Consider the following 22,085-nt stretch of genomic DNA (forward strand, 5'->3'; position numbering starts at 1 on the left):
CCCAGCCCAGTGTTTCTCATGATGTACTCTGCATATGAGTTAAATAAGCAGGGTGAAATATCCATGATCCTTCACCTCTAGAAAGTGCTTGAACTGGCCAGGCCAGTTAATCTCAAAGGGAATTACAAACACCAAGTTTATGAAACTTTTTTAAATTATAAAAAGAGACAGAGACATTTTAAATACAGCAGTTTCACATCACTCAAATTCTGCTTGAAATTATCTTTCTCAAAAAAAAAAAAAAAAAGAACCTCAGTTCTATTTTAAACTTTACCCCCCAGACTCTTTGAATTAGCACTTTTGTCCTCATGCCCATAGATTTTCAAAAATATTTTTTTAAGTAAAAAATGTTTTTAAAGTCTTAATAGGAAGTCATCTAAATCTATCTATATTGTTTTCTGATCACCCAACTGTATATCAAATGTATTACACTCATTTTTTGATGTTTTAATAAATTGTAGGAATTCAATGAAGTTTAAAAAAGAGACAGAAACCCTATCCATTGAATGGTAAATGCTGGGATTTTAATCTGCAATCTTAACTCTTTGAACATGAACTTTTTTCTTCTTTGTGGCTTCTTTTTTTAATGTTCCCTCAGGTTGATCTCAATTATATTCTCTTCCAGTTTACAAATAATTTGAAGCTGAAATGAAACAGAGTCCTCCTGATCTGGGATTATCTAGTGCTCAAAAAGGATTTGCCAGAGATCCTCTCCTCATTCCACTCTCTTTTTTTTAAAATTTTACTTTATTTTTAATTGGAGGATAATTACTTTACAGTATCCTGGTGGTTTCAACCCACTCTTGACCTGCCTCTTCAATTGTTTTAAATTGAATCTCCTAATTTTTGCCTGAAGGGTATTTTCTTTTGATTTGGGTTGTGGTTTCTCTCTTGAAAAACAATACAGAATCCTGGGGATTCTGCCGATCTAAGAGTCACTGCAGAAGCAAAGTAGACCCGAAGTTGGAGCAGAATGTGTCCTCTGCACAAATCCAGGTGCTCTGGGTCTTCTTGACAACTTCCAGGACTCGACTTAAGGCAGTGTTAAGACTGTTTTCTTTACCATATTTATTTTTATATGACTGTACCTATTTACATATGTTCACATATGGCGAGGGAGAGGAAAAGTGATGACGTGAGGCTCCTTGAGATTAGGAGGTGATAAGGAAATAAAGCAGGTGACTGGGAAGGGAGAAGTGAGAATTCTGTTCGAGAAGGGACACTTGAGAGTTAATAACCATCTCTCAGACTAGCAGGAGTTCTCTGCAGGTAGCAGACTGGAAATGCGAACTCTTTGGGGACAGGCTCTGTTGCTTTCTGTTCCTTCACTTGCAGGAAGGTGCATATTTATTTAAAACGGACTGAATTTCCTGCTCAATGGCTGGTCTTGATTCTTCAAGACTAGTGGGTATTTCCTTTTAATGTCTCCAATGCTGTTTTTTTCTTTTTGAGGTTGAGGGGGAAGAGATCGGTTGAAATTCTGGTTGGCTAAGTGAGAGATTCTCAGAAATGAGAAAGGGGGGAGGAAACAGACTTAGAAGGCGGCGGGAGCCCCCGGTCGCCCCACTTTGCTGCACACCCACTACCTCCGCCTGGTGACCTTCCGTGGAGACCCCAGGAGGCTGCATCAATATTTGATCAGCCTTTCGCCAGCGCGTTGCCAGCACTCGTCGGCGGGGCTTGCCAGGCATCGCCAGCGCGGCGCTGAAAACAGCGCGGGGCCGCCGGGGGCTTTGGGAGGACCGGCTCTGCGCTCGCCCCCTCCCCCCGGGCCGCTGGGCTTGGGAGCGGCCGGGCCGCGGCGCCCACCATGCGCGGTTGCACGGGGCTGGCGCTGCTCTGCGCGCTGCCCTGGCTTCTGCAGTTGGTGGTCCCCGGGCGCCCCGCGCCACCCGCAACGCTGCGCCGCGACCCCCGCAACCCCGCCAGGGGCGCAGAGTTCGATCGCATCTACAGCGGGGTGGTGAGCCTCCCCACCGAGAACATCTACTCCTTCAACTACACCAGCCAGCCCGGCCAGGTAAGACACTGGCTCCCCCGCGCTCCCAGGAACTTGCCCGACCTCAGAGCCCCGCCGCTGCTCTGGATCTCCGGGGAGTCGACCTCGGGAGACCTCGGGGACCATGGAACCCTCGTTCCCTTTCCCCTTCAAAGCAGTCACTGCCCGAGCTGCCGCATCCTCGCCACCGGCCTCGGGGACAACTCCGTCCCGCCTCCCCGGCCTGGTCGCGGGCATTACTGGGCTTTGCAGGGTCGCCGGTTCCCCGCACCGTCTGCGGGTCTCGGTCCCCTGACCGGCCCTTCTCTAGGGAGGTCACAATTTTTAAAGCGGAGAAGGAAAATGACCACACCTCTGTTCCCAAGCCCCCGTGGGGAAGGAACCTCATCTCTTTTGGTTGATTTTGTCAGACACTTCTATTCCATAGCGCCTGGGGAGGGAGAGCTGCTCAGAATCTAAAATGGGAATGTGTGAGGATGGACGAGAGCTGCAGAACCTCTGTGTGTGTGCAAGAGCCACTGCCTGCGTTTCTGTGTCGTCGTCACACGCATGTGCTTCAGAGAAGCCAGAAGACCCGGCCAGAGATACCAGAGCTGAAGCCCTCAGCCGGTCTATAGAGGTTTTGAGTTTATATAAGGATGGATAACTGAGTGCAAGTTCTAGACCTTTTTCTGACCAAAGTTGAGGTGAGACAGGAAAGGAAAAGACCATTCCAACATCTCTCCCTTTGACACATATACTCTGGTTGTACGATGTGAGAAAATGCATAGTTAGCTTACCCCCTCTAACACAGTGCCCTTTGAGGCACAACGGAAAAACTCCCCAGTGTACCTGCCTCTGGTTCTTCTTCACATAAATGTCTGTGGATGACTGTGTGTATGTATGTATACAATTGTATGAATGTGTATGTATCCCTTGTTGGGCCAGCATTCCCGACTCCCTCGGGAAATTCAGAACCAGAGGATACCAAGATGTGCCTTCCTAACTCTCACTTAGGATAGAAACTCAGAAACCTGGTAGCTTGGAGTAGTATTGAGTCAGAGGGACCACTGTGCCCATCACCACTCCCAGACATTTCCCCAGTGCGTGTACTGAGCAAGTGCTCCATCTCTAGTCTGGCACCAGATCCTAAGCCTGGTCTTCACCATGGACCATGTCACCATATTCTTACCCTGTTCTGTCCCTCCCGGACCTTCAGGTTGTACATCCTAAAGTAAGCAGAGTGGTTGTGTGCACAGCCATTCCACTGTAGACAAGAGGGGGAGGGTGTCAGTTTTTACTCCTTGCTGCTACTGCTGCTGCTGCTAAGTCGCTTCAGTCGTGTCCGACTCTGTGTGACCCCATGGACTGCAGCCTACCAGGCTCCTCCGTCCATGGGATTTTCCAGGTAAGAGTACTGGAGTAGGGTGCCATTGCCTTCTCCATTACTCCTTACATTCCTCCTAACCCAGTTCTTCTGGTTGGGTGTGCTGTATGGATCAGCTGACATTGCACTGAAGCATGTTCCCAGCCCTGTTACTGGCTCAAAAAAATCAAAGTCTGAAAAACCCCATGATCTCTGGGGTGTACTGTCAGTTTCCCTCTAAATCATTGGTAAGGAAACTCAAATGACAGATGCAGAGTAAGATCTAACATCAGGTTTTAATAGTTCTTACACTTCCGCTTAGAGATAGAGTGACTTTTTTTTTAAGCTGTTGTTTGGACCTTTTTGCTGGTAGTATTCAGTGAGTTCCCCTACCATAGCACAGGTCACACTGTTTGCAGTTAGGATGACCTACTTGACTCTCCCAGAAAACCATGAGATATTGATACATTTTTATATCTGTATTGCTACATTCTCTCCACCCTAGTACCTAGCACAGTGCTTGGCACATATCAATTTACTAATGTTTTTGAAAAAATGAATAAATAGGTAGGAAAAAACCTTAAGGAATCTTTAAGCTACAACTAAATAAAATATATGCTTTTTAGTAGGTTGACTGTGAGATCATTTCAGATAAAAACAAAATTCAAAAAAATCATTCTCAGGTTATGCTCTTCCTATTTTGCCTTTATGTATGCTAAAATGCCCTTTATTTTGTGAAACAATGGTGATAATTAGCTTTTAAAATATCTTTGCATGATGCAATAAAATACTGACAGTCCCTAAATTTTACTAGTCTGAGAAATACAGTGGGGAACCATGGGACTCGAGTATTTTAATTATTTTAATGCCAATATGGAATAATATGAACCAGATGTCCTCAAATCTTACAGCTTTCTGAAACTTCTCTTTAATGTGCAAATTAGACAGTGGAACCCTCAATCCACTTACTTTAGAAAATTGCCCTTCTCTCTCTCTAGTCCAGTACTCCAGATGCTTTCTCCAAAGATGGCATTTTTCTGACCTAGCCATCCAAACCATTATTCTGTTTCTCTGGGTAGCTTGCTCTCTTCTTCGGTCCCTTTTGCCCTATTTTGGAAACTAGCACCCCCTCCTTCTAATACCATGAACAGAATCCAGTTGGATATAGCAGAATTTTACTGAAGGTTTGGAATAGCATGAGGGAAGTGGATAGCAGAGTAGGTGACTAGCACCCCCTCCTTCTAATACCATGAACAGAATCCAGTTGGATATAGTAGAATTTTACTGAAGGTTTGGAATAGCCTGAGGGAACTGAATAGCAGAGTAGGTGACAGATTAAATCAGAAAGTAGGCGACAGACTATTTTTTGGGCTCCAAAATCACTGCAGATGGTGACGGCAGCCATGAAATTAAAAGACGCTTGCTCCTTGGATGAAAAGTTACAACCAACCTAGACAGCATATTAAAAAGCAGAGACATTACTTTGCCAACAAAGATCCATCTAGTCAAGGCTATGGTTTTTCCAGCAGTCAGGTATGGATGTGAGAGTTGGACTATAAGGAAAGCTGAACGCGAAAGAACTGATGCTTTTGAACTGTGGTGCTAGAGAAGACTCTTGAGAGTCCCCTGGACTGCAAGGAGAGCCAACCAGTCCATCCTAAAGGAGATCAGGCCTGAAAATTCATTGGAAGGAATGATGCTGAAGCTGAAACTCCAATACTTTGGCCACCTGCTATAAAGAACTGACTCATTGGAAAAGACTGATGCTGGGAAAGATTTAAGATGGGAGAAGGGGATGACAGAGGATGAGATGGCTGGATGGCATCACCGACTCAATGGACATGAGTTTGAGTAAACTCCGGGAGTTGGTGATGGACAGGGAGGCCTGGCGTGTTGCAGTCCATGGGGTCAGAAAGAGTCAGACACAACTGAGCAACTGAACTGAACTGAGGTGATAGATTGAATCAATAAGTAATAGATTAAGTCTAGGACTTCCCTGGTGGTCCAGTGGTTAAGAATGCGACTGCCAGTGCAGGGGACATGGGTTGATCCCTGGTCTGGGAAGACTCCACATGCCAAGGGGCACAGAAGCCCATGTGCCATAACCACTACACCAAGCTCTGGAGCCCATTCTCTGCAGCAAGAGAAGCTACCACAGTAAGAAACCCCTGCTCACCTCAACTAGGAAAGCCTGCACTCAGCAACAAAGACCTAGTGCAGTCAAAATTAAATTAAAAAAAAATTTTAATATACCCTTTTAAAAAATCTGAAATCTAAGCAACACTGTCATAACAATTTACCAGCTATTCCCCCGCCAGAAGAAATGTCAAGATAGTAGCACTATTTTCTAGGCCCTGACTTGTTACCATTTTCTTGGCCACCCCTCACCCCACATGCTGGCCTCTCAGTCTCTAAATTTTTGTTACTGTCTCACATCAAGCAGTTTTGCCTCCATCACCAACTCCACACTTTCTGAAGAACTCTGTTAAATAAAGATCTATGAACCCAAGAACAGAAGCTTGGCCATGACCTTTTTCCTTTAGCCCAAGCAAAGATTTGGTCAGGGCTCTCTCTCCTGCACAGGTCATTTCCCATCTACTCCTCTTCAACACAACTAAGAATTTGGTTTAGACATAGGTATATTCTAATTGGAAAAATGAAAAATATTGAAAGAAATACATAGAACAGTATTTATATTTGTGCTGGTGGACATGAAGATTTTTACTTTGAAAAGACCCTGGATATTTCCTATAAATACATATCTGAAAATACTGATTATAACACTGTAAGTAAAGAAAGAAGAAATTAAAGCAGTATGGATAAGTGCCATCTAAAAGAAAAAAAAAAAGAATTTGATTTAGAAATTAAAAGGCTATTTTTTATTTCATTTTATCTTCTTTATCTCCTCAAGCCATTGATAGGTTTGCCATTACTTTTCCTTTATCTTGGAAGAGAAAGGCTATTCTAAGTTTAGACTTTGGTGGAGAGAGGAAACTGCCATGGGAGACTTTGTTGCTAATCTTTCCTGTCAGCCACTGCATCTCCCATACCAAACTCTGTCTCCCAGAACTATTCAGCCAAGTGTGTCATGCTAATCAGCTAAGCAAGCACCAGGAAAAGTCCTACATGCCTTCCAGGCAAAGTAATGTAAATATTCAGTTGCCATTAAAAGAAAAACCACTGAAAAAATGGAGTGACTGGTTTAAAAAATAATGAAAATAACTATTTAAAGTACAGATTAGGCAAGATCATGGTTCATTTCAGTTCCCTGGAGGGGCAGTGTCTGGAGACACCCTTTAAGGGGTGAAGATTTCATTGTGTCAGTCAGGGTGTTCTATAACCGTTACGAGGCTGGATGGGGCCAAACCAGGAGGAAATCACCTTGTTGAGAAAGTTGCCAGGGATATGTTTGACTACGACATAGAGCTTAAAAGGTTTATTAGGACATGAGAATCTCTTGTAGAGACAGGTGGTGACAACAATCAGACATTTCTGTTTGAGCCAGATGGTGATAAGAAGCCCTTAAATAAAATTCTGAACATCATCCAACAAGAGGTCTTCTGTTTCAATAATAGAATTCATTGCATGCTATAGATTTTTGAATTTGGAATGTTTCTCTGGACATATTTTGTTTATTAAACTGAGGCATTTATTTTTTAATGACATAAATGTTTCTATGCCTAAGGAACAAAGCTTGGCTTTATTAATATCTAGCAGTATCTAGAACCAGTTATAGCAGCTTTTCAGATCCTGATTCAAAAAGCCTATCCAGTTCCCATGAACAATGAAATACCTATCAGGACATCGCAGGACTAACTTCTAGCCATGTATATTACTGCTTACAAAGACGCCTTTAAAATCTTGATGCCTCAGCTCTCCCCATCTTGTCTGTCTCCCCTGTGTTCTATGTATCCTGCAACAGAGAAGCCGCTCTGCTGTCCTCCCCCACCTCCTTGCTGAACTGGACTGGTGCTTGTGTGTGAAGAGAGATTCATCTCGTTAGCACAGTATCGGAGTGGCTGGTTACTATCTCAGTCAGCATGGACTGTTAGAGTACCACAGACAGTGCCTTAGAGAAAAAAAACACTGATTTCTCACAGTTCTGAAGGCTGGGAAGTCCAAGATCAAAGTGTTGGCAGACTTGCATGTGGTGAGAGCTGGCTTCCGGGCTTGTAAACAGCACTTACAGATGTGTCCTCACGTAGCCCAGACAGCAGAGAGAGGAACAAGCTTTCTCCTGTCTCTTCTCTCCGTTTTTTTTTTTTTAATTTTAAAAAATATTTATTTATTTGGCTCTGCTGGGGTTTAGATGTAGCACTCAGGATCTCTAGGTGTAGTATGGAGGATCTACTTCCCTGACCAGGGATCGAACCCAGGCCCCATGCCTTGGGAGCATAGAGTCTTAGCCACTGGACCAGCAGGAAAGTCCCTCTCCTGTCTTTTCTTGTAAGGGCACTAATCCCATCACAAGGACTCTAACCTCATGATCTAGCTACATTCCAAAGGCCCTGACTTCAAATTCTCTCACCATGGGGATTAGGCTTCAGCTGATGAATTTGAGGAGAGAGGGTACACAAACATTCAGTCCATAGCGTTACCTCTCACTTTTTTCCTGTGTGGCTCTGAAAAAAAAAAAAAAAAGTATTGACATGTCATAAGGGTGTTTAAGGGAGATGGCAATGGCACCCCACTCCAGCACTCTTGCCTGGAAAATCCCATGGATGGAGGAGCCTGGTGGGCCGAAGTCCATGGGGTCACTAAGAGTTGGACACGACTGAGTGACTTCACTTTCACTTTTCACTTTCATGCATTGGAGAAGGAAATGGCAACCCACTCCAGTGTTCTTGTCTGGAGAGTCCCAGGGATGGGGGAGCCTGGTGGGCTGCCGTCGGACACAGCTAAAGCAACTTAGCAGCAGCAGCAGCAGCAGCGGCAGCAAGGGTGTTTAAGAGGCTGACATTACTCCAGTTAGGAGTCTGATTTTATGGAGGACCCATGTTCTGCCTGCCTTGACCTGATAGTTGTATGCTAAACTGTATAATGGATTCTGTGTGTGCTGTCCAATATTTTAGCCACTATCCACACGTGACTATCAAGCATTTGAAATGTGGCTAGTCACAAAATGAGATGTGCTATGTAGAACACACACCAGATTTTGAAGACAATGTGAAATAAACAACATAAAATGTGTCATTAACATTTTATTGATCAAATATTTTTATATGTTCAGTTAAATACATCAATAAAATTAACTTCACCTCTTTCTATGTTCTTACGGTAGCTTCTAGAAAATTTGAAAGCAAAATGTGACTCATATTTTTATTGGACAGCACTGGTCCCAGGACTACAAGACTTCAGAGAAGTCATACACCCTACAGATAATTTTGTCAGAGGAAATGAGGCTTGAAAAGGTCAAAATAGATAAGCAGAACTTGGATACGAACAAAGAAAGGGGAAGGACTGTTCAGATACAGAAGAATATGCCCTATTTCTTCTTTGGCAAGACTGCCATCAGAGGTGGTGGTAGTATATATTCCTACCAGGCGACACTGAAGAACCTAAGCCACCCCATTTTGTTAAAAAAGACTCCATTTTAGAGTTCTGAGGAAAGAGTCTTTGGAAATCCCCTGACCTCACCTCACCACCGGCAAGCCAATCAGATCCCAGATCAGGATCTCCTGACTTTACCTTCAGGACTTATGACCTGCCTGGGAAATTTGAATTAAGCCCGGGAAATGGGAATCAATCAGAACCCAACACCTAACCCTTTCACAGAAGGTAACCAATTAGACGTCTCCCAACCCGGAAACTCCCGCGTTTTGAATTTTTCCAGCGAGAATACCCTATATAAGCAATATAACCCAGAGTTTGGGGCTCTTCTCCTTAGCCGCTGCATCGGTAACAGTGGGAGCCCCAGCTCGAGCTTGGTAATAAAAACTCTCTTGCTTTTGCATCGGACACCAGCTCCCTGGTGGTCATTGGGAGATTTCGCGACTTGGGCATAACAACACATAATGTATTGATCACAATTGTCTAGTTTCATTAATTCATTAGGAACAGTAAGATAATATTGAGTTATGTCATTTATTTTTTCATTTCTGAGCCAGAATAGTTTTGTCTGTCTCTCTGAATTTTTAAAATTGAAGAATGGTTAATTTACAACATTGTATTAGTTTCAAGTATACAGCAGAGTGATTCAGTTTTACATAAATATGTATATTCTTTTTCAGATTCTTTTCCAGCATAGATTATTATGAAATATTGAGTGTAGTACCCTGTACTATATAGCAGGCCCTTGTTGTTTACCTACTGTCTCTGGGTGGTGAGATTACGGAGAATTTTAATGTTCTTCTCTGTACTTTCCAAACATTTCACAATAAATACAATAAATATTTCACAATAAAAGTAAGAAAATAGCATTTTACTTTTACTCAAGGCAAGGGAAGCAGTGGCTGGGGCAGTGTTTTATCCTTGTGTGTTCTACCCTTATGTGTTTCTATCCCTTTTACTACATGTGATCCTTCAGCAAATTCTCTTGCCTCCCTGAACTTTATTTTTCCCACTGATAAGAGGAGAAGATTGCAGTTCTGATCCTTATTCAAGAACTAAGGTTCTGTGTTCTGACTTTTTTTTTTATCATGTATGAGATTGTAGATTTTTTTAACTATAGACTAGAAATTTCTTGCCAAAAAGATCATTTCTCTTTGTCATATAAAAGCAATTAAATGGAAACTTTAAATTACTGTTTCCAAAAAACTACTCTCTTTTGTATGCTTTGAGGGGTTTCCCATAGGGCTCCTCACTGCCTGGAACTTGGTTTCCATGTGTTACCTGATATATCCCCTAGGTCGTTCCTGTCAGCTTGACCTGAAGATACCATGAAACCTCTTGGTTGCTAGAAGTGCTAGCATTTCTTTCTTCATTTCAAATAGAAGTAATCACACCTTGTTGATACTATTACTCGTTGCCATGCAGCAACCCAGAATATGTTAGCCAGCTCCTCCTGCACTGTGTAACACTGCAGCTGACTGAAGTTCCATCTCAACACATCAAGATGGCGCATTAATGATTTAAAGGCACATCTAATGAGCTATTAGAATTGGACCTCACCACCCTTTCTGTTTATTTGGTAAGAAAAATATCAAATATACCATGGGCTACCAGATAATACATTCACAGTCCTTTCTATTTTGCTTAAAATAAAAATAAATTTATAAACGTTGATTTTCTTCTCTTGAATATTTTGATAATGGAAACTTTGAGGTTTTCTGGTACATAGTTGGTGATACAAACCGAAAGAAAACTGAAGGACTTGTATTTTGCTCAAAACCTAAGATCAGCAATGAGAGCATCATATTCCATTAAGTCCTCAGCCTAAGATCCTTTGGCTTTTATATATAATGTTTCTAAGAATGTGTGTAAAAATTGTATAGGAGAAGCAGTTGATTTACATGTTACAAGATAGCGCTTCATTCCTAAAAAGCAAAGCTGAGTCTTATGTAGCAAATTTAACTTATATAGTAAATTTTATGAATAATAGCCTTAATTAAAATTAATTTGCTCTACTAAGTAATTACTTCAAATTTTTATTCCCCTTACCTCCTCAGTTTATTTGAAGTGACCATAACAGCCAAAGAAATTGATTTTACTACTGGCAAGAAGTTATGTGCAGACGTTAATTTTGTTACAAGATTTGACAGGGAATTTTCAGTTGGTTGAACAAGAAGAGTGAGGCTGACTTGAAGGTGTCATATTGAGAAAATGTGTGCAGAGAAAGCTGCATATAAGTTTTCTTTCCTGATAAGAAACTGGTAGAAATCCACTTCCCTGTCACAGTTCCCAAGACCTGGGATGTTTTCTCTCTATCCCTGGTGGCTCAGTGGTAAAGACTCTGCCTATGATACAGGAGCCACAAGAGACGTGGGTTCAGTCCCTGGGTTGGGAAGATTCTCTGGAAAAGGGCATGGCAAGCCACTCCAGTATTCTTTCCTGGAGAATCCCATGGACAGAGGAGCCTAGAATCGCCAAGAGTCAGACACGACTGAAGCTACTTTGCATGCATGAACCACTGAAAAGCTCTTGAGGGGCTAGCTGTCAACCCATACTTTGAAGGAACTTTATTTTGGACCCAGCCTTCTACAGTTGATCCCAAGGATGGTTGGGGTGTCAGTATATAATTATGGAAATGTTGCCTATTTAAAAGTTAAGATCACCTTTTTTTGGTTAAACTTTAAAGTATTTGAATAAAATACTTATTTTCCAAAAATGGTGACAAAATTAAAGTTTATCTAACATCATCAAGTAACATGTTGTCCTGAATAAAACATCCTTTGGCCTCCTGGGAACTTAGACTTGATACTGTGAAGAGTGTAGATAAAAATTAACCTCTCTTTCTGCCTAATCTGGGATGCAAAAGATTTCCAACTTTGTTAGCTTCCTCACTGTTTTCCTATATGTATATATATTTTAACTAAACTTTATTTTTAAAAGCAGTTTTAAGTTTATAGAAAAATTAAGCAGAAAATGCAGAGAGTTCCCATATATTCTCTCTCCACCCACACAGTTTCCCTTATTAGTAATATCTTGCATTAGCATGGCACACTAATGATGAGCTGATATTAATGTAATATTGCTGTCATACTGACCTTAATTATTTATTAAAGTCCATAGTTTACATTAGGTTTACTTTTGGTGTTGTACAGTTCTGTGGGTGCTGAGAAATGCATCATGTCATATATCCATCATTACAGTAGATTATACAGAATAATTTCACTCCCACAAAAATCCTGTGTATTCTACCTACTCTTCCTTTCTTCGTTTCTCTCAGACCCCAGCAATCACTGATTTTCTTTACTCTCTTTTTAGTTTCACTTTTTCCAGAACATCACATAATTAATATCATACAGCATGTAGCCTTTTCAGACTTGCCTCTTTCTCTTAGCTTTCAAGGATCCTGCATGTCTTTTCAAGACTTGATAGCTTCTTTCTTTTTAGTACTAAATATTCTATTGTTTGGGTGTACCATAGTTTGTTTATCCATTCATTTGTTAAAGACATCATGGTTGCTTCCAATTTTTGGCAATTATGAATTAAGCTGCTGTAAACATTCAGGTGCAGATTTTGTATGGACACAAGTTTTCAGCTCGTTTGAGTAACTCCCCAAGAGCTTAATTTCTAGATCATATGGTAAGAGTATGTTTAGTTTTATAAAGAAACCTCTCAAACTTGTCTTCCCAAGTGGCTGAACCAATTTGCACTCCCACCAGGAAGGAATGAGAGTTCATGTTCCGCATTTTTATCTGCATCTTGTGTTGTCAGTGCTTTGGATTTCAGCCATTCTGATAGGTGTAGGGTGATATCTTATTGTTTTAACTTGCAACTTCCGAATGGCATGTGCAGTTGAGTATCTTTTCATATGTTTATTTGCCATCTGCATATATTCTTTGGTGAGGCATCTTCTCAGATCTTTTGTTCACTTTTAAACTGGGTTGTTTGTTTCCTTATTGTTGAATTTTTAGTGTTCTTTGTAGATTCTGGATAGCAGTCCTTTATCAGACACAAGTTTTGTAAATATCTTCCTCTCGTCTGTGAGCTTATCTTCTTATTCTCTTAATAGTATTTTTTACAGAGCAGTCATTCTTTAATGAATTACCATTTATCAATATTTTTCCCCGTGGATCATGCCTTTGGTGTTGTATCTAAAAAGTTGTCATAAAATCTAAGATCACCTAAATTTTCTCTTGTGTTATCTTCTGGAAATTTTATAGTTGAGAATTTCACATTTAGGTTTGTGATTCATCTGGGGTACGTGTTGGTGAAAGGTGTAAGGTCTCTGTCTAGAATTTTTGTTTGGTTTTTGTTTTGCATATGATACCCAGTTGTTCTAGCACCATTGTTGAAAAGACTGCCCTAGGATTTCAGTCTTACATGTATGTTTATGGCCTATCTTGGACCAAAGAGCTTAAAGCAGCTCGTTTTTTGGGATTCCTTGTCCTCACTATTGTTCCCAACCTTCCTCCCTGTTACCACCACCTCCAGTCTCTTGTTGCTCCTTTGCTTTCTGCATCTTATGTCTCTGCTTTTTTCCATCCCTTTTGTCTTTCCAGTCCAAGGTTCTTGCTCTTCTCTGGCTTTTTGAAGCTTTGCTACTGGCAAAATATTCTTTCTCCTTCATTTCAGAAGATACGCTTGTTGCTTCTTTCCTGATTCAGAGTCATGATGGGTCCTCTCATTCACTGGAGAGCTGGTCTCTCAATTTTTAAGATTTTGCTATAGAATTTTATTAATACCAGTGGTGGAGGATGAAGAACATATATTATTTGGGGATTCAGTGTATATTTGTCTTGGCTTCATGTGCTGTTTTTGCCTTTCTTCATGCTAACAAGATTTTCTTTGTCAAGTTTGCTTAGCTGCAGAAATGCATCATTGGGATTGCATTTGAGACTTTTTTCTATCCTTTCCAAAAAGAAATATAAAATATCCCCCAAAACCATAAGAAAGAGAAAATTGTAATTTAAACTTAAAAACTGAAAGGACCTTATAAATTACCCAATCTCTTCCTCTTAACAGGAGAGAAAACTGAGCTGGTAAAAAAAATTACTTGTCCAAATTACGTATTAACTTGAAGCAAAGCCAGCAACATAACTTGGGTTCCTAAGGACATTTCCTTGGGATATTTCTATTAAAGCCTCCCACAAAAGCACATCTTTTATGATTATCAACAACAATAAACACAGTTTTTAAGAACTATAGTCATACTTCCACAGTCAGGTCATTTGATCATACAATTTAAGAGATTTATGTCTGACTCCCTTATAATTACTGAAAATTGAAACAGGATTTTCGTTTCTGTTTTTCTTCTAAGGACTGTCTAAACATCTCTGCCTATGTAAGTCAGACAAGCAGAGTTGACAATAAGTACAGCTGTGAATTTGACAGATTTCCTTCAGTGTTTCACAGAGCCACATCCACCCACCAACCGTGATCCTACCCTGACCCTGCGGACCAATCTTCATCTCTTTAGTGCTTTATAATCATTGATGCTGGGTTCCTTCTTTGCACAGAGAGAGTGCAGCTTGGAGACCCAAGCAGTTAACCTGTTACCCTAAGACATTAAGTATTAATCCCGAGAACTGGTATTTCCAGATCCCCACTGAGTCCGGAAATAAGCTATGAAGATAAACTATAGCAAACAGGAATAACTGACTACTCTGTCCCTTTAGATCTAACTGACCTTTTGTGGATGAAGTGACTCACAACTATTTTAATTTACCTAACCAGTGGTATATATTACGCTCCCTCCCAAATTAGCATGTAACTGCTCACCATTTTGTTTGATCCTCTCTAATACTTACAAAAAAGGAATCTTGTATCTGTCCCCAAACTCTCCCCATATTGACTTCACCAGAGTGAAGAAATTGAAGATTTCTAGGAGAGGGACTGTGTTTATCTGGGTATTAAAGGGACAAACATGGGGGATAATGAGAGAGGCAAACAGGGAAGTCTGGGTGTGCAGAGGTGGTTTAGGGTGATCCGTGGATAGTAAAGTTCAAGTTAGCTGCAGGGTATGAGTAAAGCAGACAGAGAAGGAAAGAGGGTGTGGGGTCAGGCAAGGCTTTTGGCTACATCAACAGAAATCAACTAACCAACATAAGCAGAAAAAGAATTTACCAGATGGATATTGGGTAGCACCCAGCCTGAGTTCCCAAGCTCCCACTAGAGTGACCAAGAGAGAATACACTGTAGAAATAACAACAGTCGTGAAGCAGGAATGTTGTGGCCAAGATGCTCACCTAGGCACCACCACCTTCTCAGCCATTAGACATGGTCACCCCTAGGCCCTGCTGTCACGGTCCCTACTGATGTTACTACTGACAGTGAATGCTAAACTCTCCCTTCATCTTGTATCATTTAATCACCATTGAAAGTACCAGGTGAGAGCATCCAACCGTCTGAGCGTGGGTCCTATATGTGGCCTCTGTGGCGTCTACAGGGAGTCTTTCCTCCCACCAAACACGCAAGTGCGATAGAGGGGAGGAAGTTCCTCTAAAACAAGCAAGGCATTTGGTTGCTGTTGTTTAATTGCCAAGTCATGTCCGATTCTTTTGTGACCACATGGACTGTAGTCTGCCAGGCTCCTCTGTCCCTGTGTGTGCTAAGTCTCTCAGTCGTGTCCACCTCTTTGCAACCCTGTGGATTGTAGCCCGCCAGGCTCCTCTGTCCATGGGATTCTCCAGGCAAGAATACTGGAATGCGTTGCCATGCCCTCCTCCAGAGGATCTTCCTGACCCAGGGACTGAACCCACGTCTCTTTTGTCTCTGCGTTGGCAGGTGGGTTCTTCATCACTAGCGCCACTATCAACCCCACTAAAGTTTTCATGGGGTGTCTCTAGTGAGGATGTTTGTTGGAAGACAGCTACATGGACCCAGACATAAGTGATCAGGGACTGAAGGGAGGAGATCTAGGCTAGCAAGGGCTTCTGTCTTTGCCCATTTAATGAGAAGTATTTCATCTGAGCATCAGAGTAGAACTCAAGGCATAAATATATCATCTCTGCCACAGAGTTTACTCCACAATTAGAAATAGTTTTGTCTCTTAAATATGGTCCTCCCTGAGATGTCTTCTGCTTGTCTCGGGAAATTTTCTTTGAAGATTTTGAAGAGGAAGATGTTTGCAGATGATTAGCTTTGTCTTGTTTAGGAAGCAGTTTACTTTAGGTTACAGTTATGTCCTGACAATACGTATTTAAAATTACAAATGGCACCAGTCTGGCAATGAATACCACTACAGAAATAAACAGCTGCTAAGTGTCGATCATAACTCACAATTATCGCAGTTTCATAGTGCTTTTCCATCTTTAGAGCATTAATTAAGTAGGCCCCAGAACAGCTCTAGAAGAAGCATGCCTGCAGTGCAATCATTCAGCACATAAATAAAAGCCAGGGAGTAGCTTCTTGTGTTCTGCCTCAAATCGGAAAAATAATCATTTTTCCCTCTTTAACCCCCTCATGAGAGAAGGAATAGAAGGAGGGAATAGAGAGACAAAGGAAAGATAAAGAGGAAAGAGAAATCACACACAGAGATGAGCACACTCAGATGCCTCAGAGGTTGGTGAACCAACAGAAACCCCTGGTTCTGTCCCAGGAGCCCAGGCTGGAGATGCCTCAACCTGAGGGAGGGAAGTTGGATGGAGGAGCTAATGCAAAGGCTGTGAGAGGCCCTGGAGAGAAGGTGGCCAGTCCTTGTCTGGAGAGGCAAATGGCTGCCCACAGTTTATGAGGCCATGGGTAGGGAACAGGATGGGGGAGAGCTTTCTTGCCTCCCTTGGTTTGGCCCCAGTGGACTGCCACCTGCCCGGCCTTGTCATCACCAGGAGGGAGGAAGCAAGCAGCACCCACCTGGGGATGCTGGCTTGTGGGATGATGTCTGTGGAGGCTGGAGGGGAGCAGGGTAACCACCATGCCAACTGACCTGCTGACTCTGAGCAGCCCCTGCTTCCCCACTGCCGCCTTCTCTGGGTAGAGGCCAGCAGGTCAGGATGGGAGCAGGAATGGTGGGGAAGCAGTGGGGGAGAAGGGGAGAAGTAAAATTGGCGGGAGACAAGCTAGAGGAGTGATGACGGGTGTGGTCAGCTTAGGCTCTCTACCCTTCCGGTGTCCCTGCCACACTGCACTCCCTCTGCATTTAGCGTCTCTCTTCTGAGGTTCTCACTGCTGCCTTAGGTGGATGATGCCTCAGAGAATCAGAGCTTATGGGAGAAAATAACAGATTTGCAGAGGGAACTAACATGAGAAACATCAACCTTTATCAGATGTAGCAGAATTAATGAACATGTGGAGTAAGGCATCATCATAAGCAAAGTGAATATCCTGGAAGAGATATGAATAGGAGGGCACTGTTCAGATGAAACAGGTTACAGTTATAATGATGAACCAACTGGACATCCCAGGTTTAAAAAATAATGTTGTTTACACTAAGACCTCGGCAATGGGCTGAACATTAGAGTGAATGATGGATTAGAGAACTGGAGAATAAAGCTGAGGGTCTACCTAAAGAGATGTAGAAATTAAAAAGAAAAAATAAAGAGAAAAATTCAGAAATTGGGAGGGCAGACCCAAGTATGACATCAGCATAGTAGGGGTCTCACAGGAAGAAAACAAATGGAAAGAAAGGAATATCTGTAGAAATAATGCTGAAGAATCAATAACAGCCATTTCCCTGACATCCTGAGGTGTTTTTAAGATTTGTGAAAGGCTACAACCTTAGCTGGACTACCTCCAGTCATATGAAAACAATAACTGTGATGTATGTTAGTCGCTCAGTTGTGTCTGATTCTTTAAGACACCATGGACTGTAGTCTGCCAGGCTCCTCTGTCCATGTGATTCTCCAGGCAAGAATACTGGAGTGGGTTGCCATTCCCTTCTCAGGGATCTTCCTGACCCAGGGACTGAACCTAGATCTCTTGCATTGCAGGCAGATTCTTTACCATCTGAGCCACCAGAGAACTAAGTGTCAAATACATGCTTGATTCCAAATACGTCACAGATAAAGTCCTCAAAGAGAGACAAAACAAATACATGGAACAATAAGCAAATATGAAACATGAAAATATGATGTAATTGAGTGTTAAATTGGGTAGTGCCGTTCATACAGTTCATCAGTTTTATGATATTAAATGACGAGATTAAGGTGAAGTAAGAGTCTTCAAGACATACCAGACTTGACACCAGTTTTTGTGGGGAAAAAAAAAAATCACAGAATTTCCCAAAATGTGTTCTGTGGAACTTTGTTATGTGGAATAGTCTCAGTGCTGCATGTAAAAGGGATTCCAAGCGTAGTGAAATTTGGCCATGTTTTGACCGCCCAATATCTGAACCCCATTCCTGTATATTTGGGGGAAAGTCCTCATTTCATGCATCCTTGCTGGAGATAGAGCTCTTTCCACTAGGGAAGCAGAACAGCAGGCATCTGCTTTCTCAAACACACCTTTCCCACACCCACCAAGCTCAGACCTGGGCGTGTGGCCTCAGTGTGCTTATCAGACCTGCTTTCCCCAGACTTTGATATGGAGCCAGTGATCCAGAGAGGCAGCTGTTCAGCAGCAACAGAGGCAGCACTGGGCATCCGGGGATGGTCGTGGCAAAGGGGTGGTAGCACTTAAAACCTCCCAAAGGCTTTCTAGTGTCCTTAGAGTAAAGCTCCAACTTCCCTATTGAGACTTTAAGACTCCTCAGGACCATCATGGCCTTTCAGGACCTCATACTTCAGCAAACCGATTTTCCCTTAATCCTTCAGACTTGCATCTTGCCTTCTCTGTCTCTCTTTCTCTTTCCCTCTTTCTTCTCTTTTCTTCCTTGTGTCTGTGGTACTCTTCCCTTTGTTTGGACGTTTCTCTTGCTTTGTCTGCATTTTTCTGGTTAATTTCTATTCATCCTTTAGGAAGGTATTTCCCAGAAAGTCTGTGCCATGCACTTCCACAGCGACTTGAATGTTAATACACTTGCTTGTTGAATTGGCATTCCGTGTGCAAACATGTGATCTCAGTGAGGGCAAAGGCTATGTCCACACTGCTTAGTAAGGTATCTTCGTGCCTGGGACAATGCCTGGCACAGGGTGGGGAGTCAAATATTTACTGAATGAACAAAGTCCATCCTAAAGGAGCTACAATCTAGACTGTGTATTGTTCTATATTCCTAGCCTGCCAATTATTATACCTATCGTCATTGTTTTCTCATGTTTTTACTGGAATTTAAATGTTTAAAATAAAATTTAAGTCATAAGCCAAATAAGGAAAGAGTATATAAATGTATTTCTGTCCAGATTATTGCTGGCATAATGACATGGGTGAGACAAGGTCTGTAAAGCATGGTTCTTAGGAAAGTGCTCTGAATACAAAATGCTAAGAATCTAAAATAGGGAATAAATAGCTTCCAAGGGGTAAACTGCTCTTTTCAATGGGATGAACGAGCTCCTCCAGGAAAGCTGGAAGCCAGACTGTGAAAGGAAATTAATATCCTACGTGAGATGGACTACACAGCCTTCTCCTCTGCCGGGGTAGTTGGCCTTGTGTGTCTCCACACACGGAAAACTGTCAGTCAATGGCTGATTAACTGGTGAACGTGCAAGAATGGGAAACTACCGTCCCAACCCAGAGCCGGGTAGGGCAGCTCTGCCTTCTACTCTGCCTGATACTCGGCAGGTCACAGAACATGGTCACCAATAGTCTAGGGAGATGGATAGTTTGGGTGTGACTGTTCCCATTCTACAGTTGAGGAAACTGAGAATTCAAGTGATTTTTCCAAAGTCGACCAGATAGTAGATGTCATACCAGAAATAAAATCCAGGTCTACGTGTCTTTCTGCATTATAGCAGAGGTTTACAGAAGATGGTTTTCTAAGGCTGCATCAGCCAAAGTGAATTTTAAACAATCACATCAATAACTATAGGAATCACTTTAATGCTTATCTTAAAAAAAAAAAAAGAAAGTATGATTAAAGCAACTCAGTTCCCTGCAGTAGTTATGAAACCCATGGATGAAATGCTTCATTTACTAGGACTTTCTAGCTTCGAATAAGAAAAGGATTCAGAACTGCAAGGTCACTTTGCTCCAGGGCAGCTCTTTTCACTCAGTAGTCACATAATGGACTTCGTCAGCGGCGCCCTTCATTCAGCATGAAGGCTCTTAGCAAGGGGATACAGGTTGGAGATCAGCTGCTGGTCAGGAAAAGGTGCGGAGTCCTGGAGATTTCACCACCTAAAAAGTCTACAAATCTAATGTTACAGACTGACTTATGCCCTCCTCCCCAAGTAATGTTGAACTGCTAACCCCCAGGACCTGTGAATGTAGTCTTATTGGGAAGAAGGGTCTTTGCAGATGTAGTTAGATTAAGATGAGGTCATTAAGATGGGCCCTAATTCAATGTGGCTGAAATCTTTATAAAAAGAGAGAGATTTTGGACCCAGACATGCACAGAGAGGAGAACAGAGTGTGAAACACACACACCAACAGAACGCCATAATGACAGAGACGGGGACTGCACTGATGCAGCTGCTAGCCAAGGAACCTCAAGGATCCACCATCACCACCAGGATGAGCAAGAGGCAAGAAAGCAAAGGACGCCACCAGAGTCTCAGAGGGAGCATGGCCTGGCTGACATCTTGGTTCAGATCTACTCTCTGGAACTGTGAGAGAATACATTTTTGTTGTTTTAAGAACCAGTTTGTGATACTTACTTATGGCAGCCCTAGAAAATTCATGAACCTAATAACACAGAATTCTAGGCTGGCACATTACTGTCCAGTGCAGTACTGGCTTCATCTTCATTTTCCTTTTCCAGGGAAGAGCAATGCAGAAATGAGCCATGTTCGTCAGACCAAAGATAATGTAAGGTTCTCCAGCCAGTCAAGAGGGAGAAAGAGAGAGAGAGAGAGAGGGAGAGGGAGGCTGTAATCAGTGAAGTTAATATAAGCAGGTCAATCACTAGTAAGATCAGACTATAGCAAAATGAGTCAGGAGAGCAATGAGGGTAAGTTTTGGAGACTGTTTGCCACATCCCTGAATAACAGAACCTGTAAACAGAATTTAATATACAGAGAATACTGGACAGTGGTTAGGACCTAGCTCTTTCACTGCCAGGGCTGGGGTTCAGTCCCTGGTTGAGGAACTAAGATTCTGCAAGTCGTGCAGCCAAAACAGAAGCAAAGAACCTGTATAAAATGTAAGAGTGACAGTCGTTGCTCAGAAGTGGGCAAACGCAAATGCTAGTGCACCAGGGCTTCTGGATGATGGTGATAGTGTTGAAATATTTCATGCAATAAGCAAGAATGGAAAATAATATAACAAACACTTATGTACCCACAACGTTAGGAAGCAAAAAGATGGTCAGAATTCCCTACCTACCCCTGCCCATCCTCTTCCTTCATCCCCCAAAGTAACCGTTATAGGGATGTGATTTTTTATAGGTCTCTTGATTTATGCACATCTTACAAGAAAGCAAGGACTGAAAGTTTTCTATACCATTCTTTCAAGGACATTTATATAGTGGACACCTCAGAAGACAGAGATGGTGTCCCCCTCTGGGGCAAAGGTCAGGCAGGCTTTCTGCCCATGTTGTGACCAGACTAATAAAGTCCTTGCCTCTAACCCAGGAGTCTGGGTCTTCTATCAGTATTGATGAAGCTGTGGCAAATGGGGTAAAGTCTCAGATTTTTTCAAGTGTTTTAAAACAATGGTCTTAAATTTGGTGTTTGTTATTTCCGTGTATATATACATTTTATTAAAGACAGAAATATAGACAGACAAGTAGATAGATACTGTTTTGCTTATTTACAAAGTTTTTGTAAATAGGATCATGCAGTATGTATCCTTCAGCAACTTTCTCTTAATTTATCTCCTTTAGTTTTTCATACTCATCCATATTCTAGTTCATTCATTTCATTCTTGTTGATGACTCCTTGTGTGTATGTAAGAGTTTTACTTGTGTACAAATTTAGGAATGGAAATGCTGGAATGTAATGTGAAACCATCTTCAGCTTTAGTACATATTGCCAATTTGCTCTCTGATATGGTTGTACCAAACATTTTCATAAGCAATATGTAAGAGTTCCTATTTTTCTCCATTCTTGGAAATGTGCTATTGTCATACTTTTGTCTTTACCTATCTGATGAGTATACAGTATTCCCATCTTTTCACACGATCTTTGGTCATTCTTCTCTTCAGTTGATGTTTATATTCTTTAC

At 41.9% G+C, this 22,085-nt stretch overlaps 1 protein-coding gene across 3 annotated transcripts in view; it reads left to right on the forward strand.

The window, feature by feature from the left end:
* The window catches only part of SIDT1 (SID1 transmembrane family member 1), a 106,645-nt gene continuing 85,763 nt past the window's right edge, over positions 1,204–22,085 (forward strand). For 2 of the 3 annotated variants that reach the window (XM_018038422.1, XM_018038492.1), the window contains exon 1: positions 1,204–2,020. In XM_018038422.1, coding sequence (XP_017893911.1) covers positions 1,811–2,020 — 210 coding nt within the window. In that variant the 5' untranslated portion in view covers positions 1,204–1,810. The remainder of the gene's footprint in view (positions 2,021–22,085) is intronic. The other variant, XM_018038468.1, reaches the window with a different exon arrangement.

Source organism: Capra hircus, chromosome 1, assembly GCF_001704415.2.
Source record: "Capra hircus breed San Clemente chromosome 1, ASM170441v1, whole genome shotgun sequence".
NCBI lineage: Eukaryota > Metazoa > Chordata > Mammalia > Artiodactyla > Bovidae > Capra > Capra hircus.